The sequence below is a fragment of the Natrix helvetica genome (genome assembly GCF_964273705.1).
Source record: "Natrix helvetica genome assembly, chromosome: 5".
NCBI lineage: Eukaryota > Metazoa > Chordata > Lepidosauria > Squamata > Natricidae > Natrix > Natrix helvetica.
The window spans coordinates 3,159,816-3,173,646 of record NC_138551.1 but is presented as its reverse complement, the minus strand read 5'-3'; the positions used below and the strand labels follow the sequence as shown (position 1 = coordinate 3,173,646).

General features: G+C 46.1%; 1 protein-coding gene across 4 annotated transcripts in view; it reads right to left on the bottom strand.

Annotated features, from left to right (window-relative positions):
* Positions 1–30: 30 nt before the first annotated feature.
* TNK2 (tyrosine kinase non receptor 2) overlaps positions 31–13,831 on the bottom strand; it is a 79,561-nt gene continuing 65,760 nt past the window's right edge. For 2 of the 4 annotated variants that reach the window (XM_081956076.1, XM_081956077.1), the window contains exons 10-11: positions 6,557–6,751; positions 32–321 (exon numbers count right to left, since the gene is read on the bottom strand). In XM_081956076.1, coding sequence (XP_081812202.1) covers positions 189–321; positions 6,557–6,751 — 328 coding nt within the window. In that variant the 3' untranslated portion in view covers positions 32–188. Of the gene's footprint in view, positions 322–6,556; positions 6,752–13,831 lie in introns of those variants that run through there. The other 2 variants (XM_081956075.1, XM_081956078.1) reach the window with 2 other exon arrangements.

Sequence of the window (13,831 nt, the reverse complement as noted above, 5' to 3'; positions counted from 1 at the left end):
CACTGCGGAGATTCCCTTCTATTGGGCTTGATCGTTGTTTGGCTTTGAAAACTACAGTTCCCAACATGCCTCGGTGCGGAATACCCCAGACGAAAGGCATTCTGGGACTTGCAGTTCTACCATGCACCCACTGCAATCTCGCTGAGCTGGAGGGAATACGGAACCGGTTCAGGGTAAGAAATGAAAAGTTAAGATGACTTAAAAAAAAAAAAAACCAAACTTTTCTTACTCTTGTTCCTTCCTGGGAGCTGCGTAGGCCGAGCTGGGTTCAAATCCAACCCTAGGACATCCGGGGGGTCCATGGGATTTCCCAGGTACAAGCTGCAGAAAAGGATGATGGGGAAAAAAAGAGAGAAGAAAAAGTTGAAACAAAAGACTGGCTGATCCTTCTTTCCTTTCTCTTGCTACTTTAGACCAGTGGTGAAATCTTTTTTTTTTTTTTACTACTAGTTCTGTGGGAGTGGCTTGGGGGGCGTGGCTTGGTGGAGGGGTCATGTGACTGGGTGGGCATGGCTATGTAGTCATGTAACGGGTGTGTGTGTGTGTGTGTGTGTGTGTGTGTGTGTGTGTGTGTGTGTGTCAAAAGACAGATTCCTGCTGGAGCAGGGTTGGACTAGATGACCTCCAGGTGACTTCCAGCCCTGGATTAATCCTCTGAAGCTGGGTCTAGTGGCCAGGTTTGTAGTCCTTCCTCCCCCTCCTTTTTCCCTCCCTCCCTTTCACTTTCTTTCTTTCTTTCTTTCTTTCTTTCTTTCTTTCTTTCTTTCTTTCTTTCTTTCTTTTCTTTCTTTCTTCTTTCCACATTTCTTTCTTCTTTCTCAGCAGCCCCCCTCCCCCCGTTTTTGGTTAAGCTTCAGGAAAGCCTACTAGGAGCAAAAACAGACCCCCACTGCACCCCCGTGTTTCCGGAGAACCTGTGGTTTTAAAAAAACGCTTTAAAAGTTTTTTTTTTTAAGTTGCAAAGATCAGCTGATCGTCGGAACTTTTTTTTAGTATGTTTTACTACCGGTTCGAGCGAACTGGCCTGAACCGGTAGCATTTCACCCCTGCTTTAGACTCTACTACACAAAGTACAATGACGTGGAGTTCCTTCCTCAGAGAATTTGCAGATGTGCTGTCCAGATGGGGTAGCTGACCGGGAGGAAAATGCATATGCTTGGATGATATATCATTGGCGCAAAGCTCAAATAGGCAGCCAGTTTGGTCTGACAATTAAGGTCTAGAAACCAGGAGACGGTGACTTCTAGTTCCATCTTAGACATGAAAGCCGGCCGGGTGACTTTGAGTGAATCACCAGGAGACAGGGAGTTCTAGTCCCTCCTTAGGCATGAAGGTCAGCTGGGTGATTTTGATCCAATCACCAGGAGACAGTGAGTTCTAGTTCCACCTTGGCCACAAACGCCGGCTGGTGACTTTAGGCCAATCGCCAGGAGACGGTGAGTTCTAGTTCTGCGATAGGTACGAAATCCAACTGGGTAACTTTAGGCCAATCACCAGGAGACTGTGAGTTCTAGTTCCATCTTAGACATGAAAGCTGGCTGGGTGACTTTGAGTGAATCACCAGGAGACGGTGAGTTCTAGTTCTGTGTTGGTTCAAAAGCCAACTGGGTGTCTTCGGGCCAATTACTAGGCGACGGTGAGTTCTAGTCACGCCTTAGGCATAAAAGCAGCTGGGTGACTTTGGGCCAATCACCAGGAGATGGTGAGTTCTAGTTTTGTATTGCATACAAACCCAACTGGGTGACTATGAGCCTTTCCTTCTCTCTTAGCCCAACCCACCTCACAGGGCTGTTGTGGATGAAATAAGAGGAAGGGGGAGGAATATTAACTATGTTCCCTGCTTTAGTTATTCATAAAAATAAAAAAAAGGCAGGATATAGAGCAGGGGTGTCCAAACTTGGGAACTTTAAGACTTGTGGACTTCAACTCCCAGAATTCCCCAGCCAGCATGGCTGGCTGGGGAATTCTGGGAGTTGAAGTCCACAAGTCTTAAAGTTCTCAAGTTTGGACACCCCTGATATAGAGGCATTCAATCAATCAATCATCAAGAAATGTTGCTTACATTTTTACGCTGATAGGCAAGAACGCCCAAAGGATGGGTTTTGTAGTGTGAGAGCTTCTAGGCCCCTCGGTTTGGCTTCTTTCAACATGCCAGGACGCAGGCGGAAATTGAGGAGCTTGAGTAGCAAAACGGAGTAGGCCTTACTACAGGTTCGTTTAAAATCTCTGTCGCTAAGCAAGACACCTCAGCGGGTTTTGCCCCACTTGACTTGTTAAGTGAATCACGGCCATAGACGGTTGTTAAGTGAATCTGTCTTCCCCACGGACTTGACTTGCCAGAAGGTCGCAAAAGGGGATCGATCACGTGACCCCGGGACACCACCGTCATAAATATGAGTCAAGACCCCAAGTGTCAGAATTTGGATCACAAAACGGTCGTGAAGTATGAAAAACGGTCATAAAACACTTTCTTTGGGCCCGGTGCAACTTTGAATGGTCACTAAATGAATGGTTGTAAGTTGAGGACTACCTGTAGCTGCGGGGGAAGAAGAAGTGGGCTTCACACAACCTGGGCATGCTGCTTGCTGAACCACCCGATAAAAGAGACCACGCTCTTGAACCTGAGATACCCATCAGAATAGGGCTGGAAGGGACCTTGGAGGTCTTCTAGTCCAACCCCCTGCTCAAGCAGGAGATCCTATGCCATTTCAGACAAATGGCTGTCTCCTCTTAAAAGCCTCCAGAGATGGAGGATTTACAACTTCTGGTGGCAAGCTGTTCCACTGGTTAATTGTCTTCACTTTCAGTAAAATTTTCTTTTTCTTTCTTTCTTTCTTTCTTTCTTTCTTTCTTTCTTTCTTTCTTTCTTTCTTTCTTTCTTTCCCTTCCTTCCTTCCTTCCTTATCTCTCTCTTTCAAACCAATAATTAGAAAGGAAACTCATTTCTCAGAATAAAGCTGGGAGCTGGAAGGGACCTTGGAGGTCTTCTAGTCCAACCCCCTGCTCAAGCAGGAGATCCTATGCCATTTCAGACAAATGGCTGTCTCCTCTTAAAAGCCTCCAGAGATGGAGGATTTACAACTTCTGGTGGCAAGCTGTTCCACTGGTTAATTGTCTTCACTTTCAGTAATTTTTTCCTTTTTTCTTTCTTCTTTCTTTCTTCTTTCTTTCTTCTTTCTTTCTTTCTCTTTCTTTCTTTTTTCTTTCCTTCTTTTTTCTTTCTTTCTTTTTTCTTTCTTTCTTTCTTTCTTTCTTTCTTTCTTTCTTTCTTTTCCTTCCTTCCTTCCTTCCTTCCTTCCTTCCTTCCTTCCTTCCTTCCTTATCTCTCTCTTTCAAACTAATAATTAGAAAGGAAACTCATTTCTCAGAATAGAGCTGGGAGCTGGAAGGGACCTTGGAGGTTTTCTAGTGCAACCCCCTGCTCAAGCAGGAAATCCTAGGACGTTCCAGGCGAGTGGCTGTCCAGTCTCTTCTTAAAAACCTCCAGAGATGGAGGATTTACAACTTCTGGTGGCAAGCTGTCCCAATGGTTAACTGTCTTCACTTTCAGGAATTTTTTCCTTTTCTTCTTTCTTTCTTTCTTTCTTTCTTTCTTTCTTTCTTTCTTTCTTTCTTTCTTTCTTTCTTCTTTCTTTCTTTCCCTTCCTTCCTTTCTTCTTTCTGTCTTTCAAACCGATAATTAGAAAGGAAACTTATTTGTCAGAGTAGAGCTGGAAGGGACCTTGGAGGTCTTCTAGTCCAACCCGCTGCTCAAGCAGGAGATCCTATGCCATTTCAGACAAATGGCTGTCCAATCTCTTCTTAAAAACCTCAGAGATGGAGGATTTACAACTTCTGGTGGCAAGCTGTTCCATTGGTTAATTGTTCTCACTTTCAGGAAATTTTTGTTTTCCTTCCTTCCTTCCTTCCTTCCTTCCTTCCTTCCTTCCTTCCTTCCTTCCTTCCTTCCTATCTCACTATGTTCCATTGATTAATTGTTCTAACTATAAGGAAATTTTTCCTTTTCTTTCGTTCTTTCTTTCTTTCCTTTCTCTTCCTTCCTTCCTTTCTCTTTCAAACCAATAATTAGAAAGGAAACTCATTTCTCAGAATAGAGCTGGAAGGGACCTTGGAGGTCTTCTAGTCCAGCCCGCTGCTCAACTAGACACTCCATATCATTTCACACAAATGGCTATCCAGTCTCACCTTAAAAACCTCTGCCAGCCTTTGCCCAACAACCCGCATCACAAAACGCGCCCCATTCGTTTGCGCAATACGCCAAAACCGCAACAGAACACCCATCCCCACACCCCCGAATTGTTCACCCTGAATCAGGTGGAAGAAACATCCTGCCACGAGTACAGAGGCGAGCATCTCCTGAGTTTTGTGGCCGGGGAAAAAAATAAAATCTCTTTTGTGCTGTTGGTTGCGGGTCAAGCGAGGCTGTTTGCAACGAACCAGTTTAACAGGTCACCTGAAGGCTTCGGGTCCGGTTTGAGCCCAGCCTGGCTCAACGCGTGTGCAAACAACACATTCACTCACAACTCATTGGCAGCCGGCCAACCTCAATGCACCCAACCCAGCTACCACGTCGAGCTGGAATTGTGCAACCAACAAGAGCAGCTTTAGGGGAGTGCGCAACCCCACGGCCAAAAACACCCACCCACACCTCACACCCCGGAGCTGTGGCCGGCCCACGTATCTTAAGTTTCGGCAATAAAAACCCGGTGTGAAAGCTAAGGATTGTTCCGGCAAGAAGCCGAGGAAGGAAACCACCTTCCTATACAGGATGTGGAGGGGAGGTGGATGACGCGTCCTGCCCATGTTTGCAAGTTTCGCACCCGTTTCCAAGTCAAGCTGCAAGCTGACGTGTGGGCGTAGGAGTGAGTCGGTGACTGTGTTGGAAAGGAAGTGAAGGAAAGGTGGAAGAAGGAGTCTCAAAGCTCCTTTTCAGGGAAAGAAAAATAAAGAAGTCTGTGGAAGCTGCTTCTGGAATGAGCGAGGGGGAACGTCGCTTTTCTGCGCACAAAAGTTCTTTTATTTTTCGGTAAAAATAAAATTCTGTTTGATTTCCCCCCCCCCCTTTTTAATGGCAACCAACTTCTCCAGCCTCCCTTCCTCCATGTCTGCATTCACACAAACCCAGGTCGATTAAAAGTCTCGGTAGTCGGACAGGTTTATGTACGTACTAAGCTGGCTTAGCTTTAACCTCGGTTTGCTGTTCCTTGGCTGTGTCAGTCGTGCACATCCAGGGTTTATGGGTTTTTTTCTGAATGCAACTTCAAAAAGAAAAAAGAAGGCGTCACATCCGTTCGTGCGAACGCAGCCAATTTTGCCATCGAGGTGGGCAACTGGGTTCCTGTGCATATTTTGGGGCCCAGCAGTAAGTGCTCTTGCCCATGTGGACCACACTCAATCAGAATAGAGCTGGAAGGGACCTTTGAGGTCCTCTAGTCCAACCCCCTGCTCAAGCAGGAGATCCTAGACCAGTGATGGCGAACCTATGGTACACGTGCCACAAGTGGCACGCGGAGCCATTTGTCAGGGCACGCGAGTTCACCTTTTTAAAAGCCATTTTTCGCCTTCCCCAGGCTCCAGAGGCTTTATAGAAGCCTGGGGAGGGCGAAAAGAGCCTCCCCCGCCCCCCCGGAGGCTTCAGGGACTGTCCGGAGGCTTCTTTGAAGCCTTCGGAACGCTTAAAACCACCCTCCGAGGAAACCGGACGGTCCCTGAATCCTCCGGAGGGTCTCCGGGGGGGGGCGCTTTTCGCCCTCCCCAGGCTCCTATAAAGCCTCTGGAGCCTGGGGAGGGCGAAAAAAGCATGTAAAAATGGGGGGGGGGGTCGCGCACTAGTGGCCCGCGAGCCAAAAAAGGTTCGCCATCGCTGTCCTAGACCATTTCAATCAATTCATCAGAATAGGAAACTTATTTGTCCGAATAGAGCTGGAAGGGACCTTGGAGGTCTTCTACTCCAACCCCAGGAAGGAGACCTTACACCCGTGATGGCGAACCTATAGCAAGCGTGCTACAGGTGCTACAGGTGGCACGCAGAGCCATACTGGGTGGCACGCCAGCCGTCAGTTCCAGCGCCTATCCGTGTGCCAGCCGATTTTTCCGCCTTCCAGAGGGCCAGGGGAGGCCGTTTTCACCCTCCCCAGGATTCAGGGGAGGGGGTCATGCGCCTATGCGGGGGGGGGGGGAGGTGTCATGCGTGCATGCGGGGAATCATGGGAGTCACCTGCACATGAGCAGGTGGGCGGGGAGGATTGAGTGGGCAAGCGGGCACACAATTTTGCCCCACCGTAAGAAAAAGGTTTGCCATCACTGCCTTCTACAATTTGAGATGTGGCTGTCCCAATCTCTTTAAAAACCTCCAGCGACGAAGCACCCACCTGGTGGCAAGCTGTTCCACTGGCTAATTGTTCTCACTGTTAGGACATTTTAAAATTACGATTGAAATCAAAATTATATGACGAGCATCCTGAAAAGGAAATCATGCTGAGGCTTATTTGCCAGTTAGGTCTTATTTTCGGGAAAGGAGGGTAGAAAAACCACGCCCGTCCTCCGTGTCACTTACTCATCAATCTTATCGGGGAAGCCCCAGCTTTGCTGTGGGTTGGTGTCCCCATGGCCCGTGTGGATGAAGCTGTTTTTCAGCGGCTGGCTAATGTCGTGCGCGGACAATCCCGCCACGGAGGTCACCGTGTTGCGTGGGAATTGCCCCACCTTCAACGTCCGCTTATTCTGGCCGCGCCACCAGTAGTTCTCCGCCCTGGGAAAGAAGATAGAACAGAGTTAGTGGAAAGACCGAGGCTTCCCGAGAGCATGAAGCCAACTCCTGGTCCCCACAAAAAACCCTTTTATTCATTGACTGTGAATTCTGCTCATTCACACCCAGCAAAGTCTTTCAAAAGGAGGATTTACAGTCACAGACCTTATCTGGCTTGGAGAGCTGCCAGGCTGATATCTGCAGAACTTGGCAAGGAGTCTCGGAGAGTCAGGAACCAATGAAGTGAACTAATGGTCTCCTGCAAACTCCACTCCCCTGTCGCTCCTCTTTTATTCCGTATAGGAGGGGCCATTCATCGTCCACCTGTGGCCTTACTCCCAAAGTCGACCCCTTTTCTTTAGCTCTTCCCTTCTCCTAGCAGCTCTGTGCATGCACACACTGGGAACAGGCTCCAGCTGTTCTTCTGCCCCACTGATGTCTGACTCCGAAGGCACCACATAACTCCCACATAACTCCCAGATGGCCTTGGTCTCTGCCTCCGACACAGAGCCCTCATCCGAGCATCCCCCAGACTCCAGGACTGGCCCAGGTTCCTCCCCAACCTCCTCACTCTCTGAACCTGCGAGCCACAACAGAAACAAGGAAGTTTAGGAATGGTGGGTGGGTGATGTCCCTTCCTTAAACTGGGATCACCCCCCCCCCATCAGATTTGGGAGTTGGAATCACCACACATCGGAGGGGGGGGGGAAGGGGGGGGGAGGCAGGTTGGAGAACGATGGTCCACCAGAGTTAAATCGAATCTGGCCTCTTCCTTGTTTTTTTAGAAGGCTCTGTCGATCAAGAGGACTAGCAACTTGGGAGTAGGATTCACATCAGAAGATTCTTAAAGCAAAGATAAAGTTGGCACAACAGCTGGCTCAGTTCCAATATCATTTGAACCTTCCTGAAGCTAGGATTGGAGCTGCTGGAGAGAAGGAGGGGGTGAGTCACAAGACAAAGACACTGAGGTGGGGGCCCTTAAACTCCATATCATTTGAACCTTCCTGAAGCTAGGATTGGAGCTGCTAGAGAGAAGGAGGGGGTGAGTCACAAGACAAAGACACTGAGGTGGGGGCCCTTAAACTCCATATCATTTGAACCTTCCTGAAGCTAGGATTGGAGCTGCTGGAGAGAAGGAGGGGGTGAGTCACAGAGACAAAGACACTGAGGTGGGGGCCCTTAAACTCCATATCATTTGAACCTTCCTGAAGCTAGGATTGGAGCTGCTGGAGAGAAGGGGGGGTGAGTCACAGAGACAAAGACACTGAGGTGGGGGCCCTTAAACTCCATATCATTTGAACCTTCCTGAAGCTAGGATTGGAGCTGCTGGAGAGAAGGGGGGGTGAGTCACAAGACAAAGACACTGAGGTGGGGGCCCTTAAACTCCATATCATTTGAACCTTCCTGAAGCTAGGATTGGAGCTGCTGGAGAGAAGGGGGGGTGAGTCACAGAGACAAAGACACTGAGGTGGGGGCCCTTAAACTCCATATCATTTGAACCTTCCTGAAGCTAGGATTGGAGCTGCTGGAGAGAAGGGGGGGTGAGTCACAGAGACAAAGACACTGAGGTGGGGGCCCGCGCGCCTAGCGGCGTGTGAATCATATATCTATAAACCAAAATAGCAATAATACATTCTGGATTAGTGTGTTTGAGATTGTGATTTTATTTATTTCAAAATGACTGGCTTAGTTCAATGTAATAGCTGTTTTGCACCTGTCTTTCGCAGTATTCTTTTCAAATTTGGATACTGTCCCCTTTGTAAACAAATTACGAGTCTACATAGGCAGATTACCTATCTAGAATCTGTAATCTGTGCTCTCCAAGCAGAAACTAGGTGTCTACGTCAGCCATTCCACTCTATGGCGAAGCCACACTATCAGCCCCCTCTGCCACAAAGATCTTGCAGGAGAAGAGCTGTCTGGACAACCGTGGGATCTGGCAGGTTGAGAGCTGTGAACCATAAACACAAAGCTTTTGCTGTGACCCAGCAAAACAGATATAGTGCCCTTGCTGACCTTAATGGGGACACTAAAGAGATAGGTCAAGGCAGTTGTGATAATGATGACTCAAATAAGCAAGGGATCGTGGTCCAAAACGAAGAACTTTCTTCGGAAAGGCGAGAAGGGGAACCAGGTATCACACATCAGTCGCAGAAGAAGAGCAAGGTAAGCAAAAAGAGAAGTCACCTTCTGGTTGGTGATTCAATCGTAAGGGATGTAAATTTAGGAGAGGATATGGAGGTTTTAAAAGAGGTCAGGTGTCTGCCAGGTGCTACTGCCAACAGAGACAAGAGGCGTATTCTTAAGATAGTCAAGAATGCAAGTAAGAATTGTGACGTTGATGCTATTATACATCTTGGCACAAATGATCTATCCCAAAAAGATGTACTTTCTGTGAAGAATGATTTCCAGAGCTTGGGGTATGAACTTAATAGTATAGGTTGTAGGCTTATCTTTTCAGAGGTTTTACCTGTATATAAGGAACAAAAAGGGAAGGGCCAGCGTGTAGCAGAGTTTAATGTTTGGCTAAAGGAGTGGTGTAAAAGGGAAGGCTTTGGTTTTATTAGTCATGAAGCCTGTAGCTGGTCCAATGAAAAACTGTACAAAAGAGATGGGTTGCATCCATCCAAGAAAGGGACTGAGCTACTTGGCATTAAATTCACAGATTTTCTTGATAAACATTTAAACTGAAGAGCGGGGACAGAGAATTAACAGATACAGAACATCTCTGTCCACAGCAAACTAAAATTCATAGGGTTATAAATGCATGTAACATAGATGTGTGTGTGGGTAAAATTATCACTCCTGCTGTCAAGCAAAACCAAGCATGTAATAGTGATTGTCATACCATGTGCATGAATCACACAAGTGGCAAGAAAATAGGGGCAGTCAGGAATAATACAGGTTATGTAGACAGTAAACACAAGGTCAATCAAAATGGACTCAAATGTCTATACACCAATGCTCAGAGTATGAGGAATAAACAGGGAGAATTAGAAATTCAAGTAAAAGAGGGCAGATATGATATTATTGCCATTACAGAAACTTGGTGAGATGAAACGGACAAATGGAACATACAGCTAGAAGGATTTAAATTATTTAAAAGAAATAGACCAAATAAAAGAGGAGGTGGAGTTGCACTATATATAAGAAATAACTACCTCTCTACAGAAATAGAGCACAACAATAATGAGAACTATCTTGAATGCATTTGGGTCAATATTAAAGGTTGTGGGGGAAATGACATTGCCATAGGTCTATACTACAGGCCACCCAACCAAGCAGAGGAAGAAGATGAACTTTTTGCTAGTCAGCTAACTAAGGTATGTAGGAAGCACACCACAATAGTAATGGGAGATTTTAACTACCCTGACATCAACTGGGAAACAAACTCTGCACCAAGTGGAAGATCCAACAGGTTCCTAACAAACCTAGCAGACAACTTTGTTTCCCAAAAAGTAGAGAAGGGAACAAGGGGATCAGCCATATTGGACTTAATTCTCACTAACAGAGAGGAAATGATAGAAGGTGTTGAAGCCACAGGATCCCTGGGGGCAAGTGACCATGCAATATTGGAATTCAACATTATGCAAACACAAGTAGTAGAACAAAGTCAAACTAGAGTCTTGGACTTTAAGAAAGCTAATTTCAATAAACTTAGAGAGAGCTTGGGAAAAATTCCATGGATGAGAATCCTCGAGGGGAAAACAACTCAAGAAGCTTGGGAAATATTGAAAAATGAGATTAGAAAAGCCCAGTCTAACACAATACCAGTGAAGAAGAAAAACAACAGCTCCCAAAAGAAACCAGCATGGCTGCATAAACAACTATCTGACAAACTGAAAGACAAAAAAAGTAAGTATAAAAAGTGGAAGGAGGGGGACATAACTAAGGCAGAATATCAGCAAATAGCCCGAGCCTGTAAAGATGAAGTGAGGAAAGCTAAGGCTCACAATGAAGAAAGGCTTGCCACAAAAGTAAAAATTAACAAAAAAAGCTTCTTCCAACATGTTAAAAACAAGAAAAAAGTTAAGGAAACAATTGGTCCATTGCTAGGAGAAAGTGGCAAGAAGGTGACAAGCAACAGGGAGAAAGCAGAACTATTTAACTCATGTTTTGCATCTGTCTTTACACAAAGGGATAAAACAGTCCAACCTATCAAAAGCAGCACCACAAAATTAGGAACACAAATTGAAATAGGGAAGAAAATGGTAAGTGATCACCTGTCTACCCTAGACGAGTTCAAATCACCAGGACCAGATGGATTACACCCCAGGGTTCTGAAGGAACTAGCAGACGAGATCTCAGAACCACTGAATTATATCTTTCAGAGATCCTGGAACACCAGGGAACTACCAGAGGACTGGAAAAGAGCTGATGTGGTTCCCATCTTCAAAAAAGGGGAAAAATTAGATCCAGGAAACTACAGACCTATCAGTCTGACCTCAATACCAGGAAAGATTCTGGAAAAAATAATCAAGCAACGAATTTGCGAACACCTAGAAGCAAACAAAGTAATAGCCAAAAGCCAACATGGATTTGTCAAAAACAGATCATGCCAGACTAATCTTATTGCATTCTTTGATAATGTGACAAAATTAGTGGACCAGAGGAATGCCGTTGATATAGTTTACTTGGACTTCAGTAAGACTTTTGATAAGGTAGACCATAACCTACTACTAGATAAAGTAGAAGAATGTGGGTTAGACAGCATCACCACCAGATGGATTCGTAACGGGCTGACCAACCACACTCAATGTGTAGTTCTCAATGGAACTGCATCTACATGGAGGGAAGTATGCAGTGGGGGACCCCAAGGCTCTGTTTTAGGCCCAGGACTCTTCAACATCTTCATCAATGATTTGGATGAGGGAATAAATGGGGAACTCATCAAATTTGCAGATGATACCAAGCTGGCAGGAATAGCCAACACTCCAGAAGAGAGGCTTAAGATACAGAAGGATCTTGACAAACTTGAACATTGGGCACTATCTAATAAAATGAAATTCAATGGTGAAAAGAGTAAGGTTCTACATTTAGGCAACAAAAATGAAATGCACAGGTACAGTATAGGTGGTACCTTGCTCAACCGTAGTAACTATTAAAGGGTTCTTGGAGTCCTAGTGGACAACCATTTAAATATGAGCCAGCAGTGTGCAGCAGCTGCCAAAAAAGCCAACACAGTTCTAGGCTGCATCAACAGAGGGATAGAATCAAGATCACGTGAAGGGTTAATACCACTTTATAATGCCTTGGTAAGGCCACACTTGGAATATTTGCATTCAGTTCTGGTTGCCACGATGTAGAAAAGATGTGGAGACTCTAGAAAGAGTGCAGAGAAGAGCAACAAAGAGGATTAGGGGACTGGAGACTAAAACATATGAAGAACGGTTGCAGGAACTGGGGATGTTTAGCTTAAGAGAAAGAAGGACTAGGGGAGACATGATAGCAGTGTTCCAATATCTCAGGGGTTGCCACAAAGAAGAGGGAGTCAAACTATTCTCCAAGGCACCTGAGGGTAGAACAAGAAGCAATGGGTGGAAACTAATCAAGGAGAGAAGCAACTTAGAACTGAGGAGAAACTTCCTGACAGTTAGAACAATTAATCAGTGGAACAGAAGTTGCCTCCAGAAGTTGTGAATGCCCCAACACTGGAAGTCTTTAAGAAGATGTTGGATAGCCATTTGTCTGGAACGGTATAGGGTTTCCTGCCTAGGCAGGGGGTTGGACTAGAAGACCTCCAAGGTCCCTTCCAACTCTACTATTGTATTATTGTATTGACCGAGGAGGAGGCTCAGCGGAAGCACCTCACTGAGGACTAGGAGCATAGGCTTTCCAAGCAGAGGGAAGGCCTGCGGGAGTGCAAGGCTAGGTTCCAGCGCCTGGAGGCTCAGTGGGCTGAGATGGTCAGCCAGTTCCAGGCCATGATGCAGCCCCACTCCGGCTCTTCGCCACCAGTGGCCCTTCCCTCCAGCCTTCGCCCAAAGCCCCCCACCAGGAGGCAGACCCCAAGTGGGAATTTCTGCCCCCCTCCGACCCCCACAAAAAGACCCCAAAGGGGGAGACTCTCTGCAGCCACACAAGCGTTCATTGCACGTATCCGTCCCAGGGGACGTAATTTCAGGACCCCTGAATTAGTGCAATATGAAAAATGCAAATAATTTTCCTTTGGATCGCCACAATTTTCTCACAGACCGCGAGTTGGTGACCACTGCACTAAGAGGACCTAGCACACTATACAACCATACTGACAACACAACCCAGCTGCTTTGCCCATCACTTCCGGCGAAAACAACAAGGACCAACCCAAAGACCGCATTCATACAACATGGCCACATCAATCGGCTCCAGCCCTGGGTTGGCTGGCCTTGGGACTGCAGATAATCCTCAACGTACAACCACCATGGAACCAACGTTCCCATCCCTAGGCAAGATGGTTGCTAAGTGAGCTTTGCCCCGTTTTACGACCTTCCCTGTCACTGTTGCTACGTAAATCCCGGCAGCTGTTAAAAGTTAGCAACACGGTCAACCTGGCTTCCCCCACTGACTTTTTTCTGGGCAGGAGGTCGCTAAAGGGAAATCACGGTGACCCGGGGGAGGCTGGGACTGTTGTATGTATGAGTCAGGTGCCAAGCGTCCGAATTTTGATCGCGTGACTCACAGGGATGCTATAACAGGGTGGGGTGAAAAGCCATCGTTAAGTTTCCTTTTTCAGTGTGGTCATAACTTTGATTGGTCATTAAACAAACGGACGTGAATTATTGTTTTTTAAAAAGTTTGTATTAGGTAAACATTAAAAAATGTTGGACATAATGCGACATTTCTGACATTTCCATATTTTGATCGTACAACAGTTTGTATCTATTACATTGGTATGTGTAGTCACTCAAATTACCTGCCCATTAATCCCTTTTACTATATAGTTACTATCAGTACATGTACATATACATATCTAATTCCTACCTTTTGTACATTATTAATGCCATATTTCCCAATTCTTAACTTATCCGTCTCTTTCTGTCCGGATCTTTTCCCCTCGTTTCTAACCATCAATCCCATTAAACAAATGGTCATAAAGTGAGG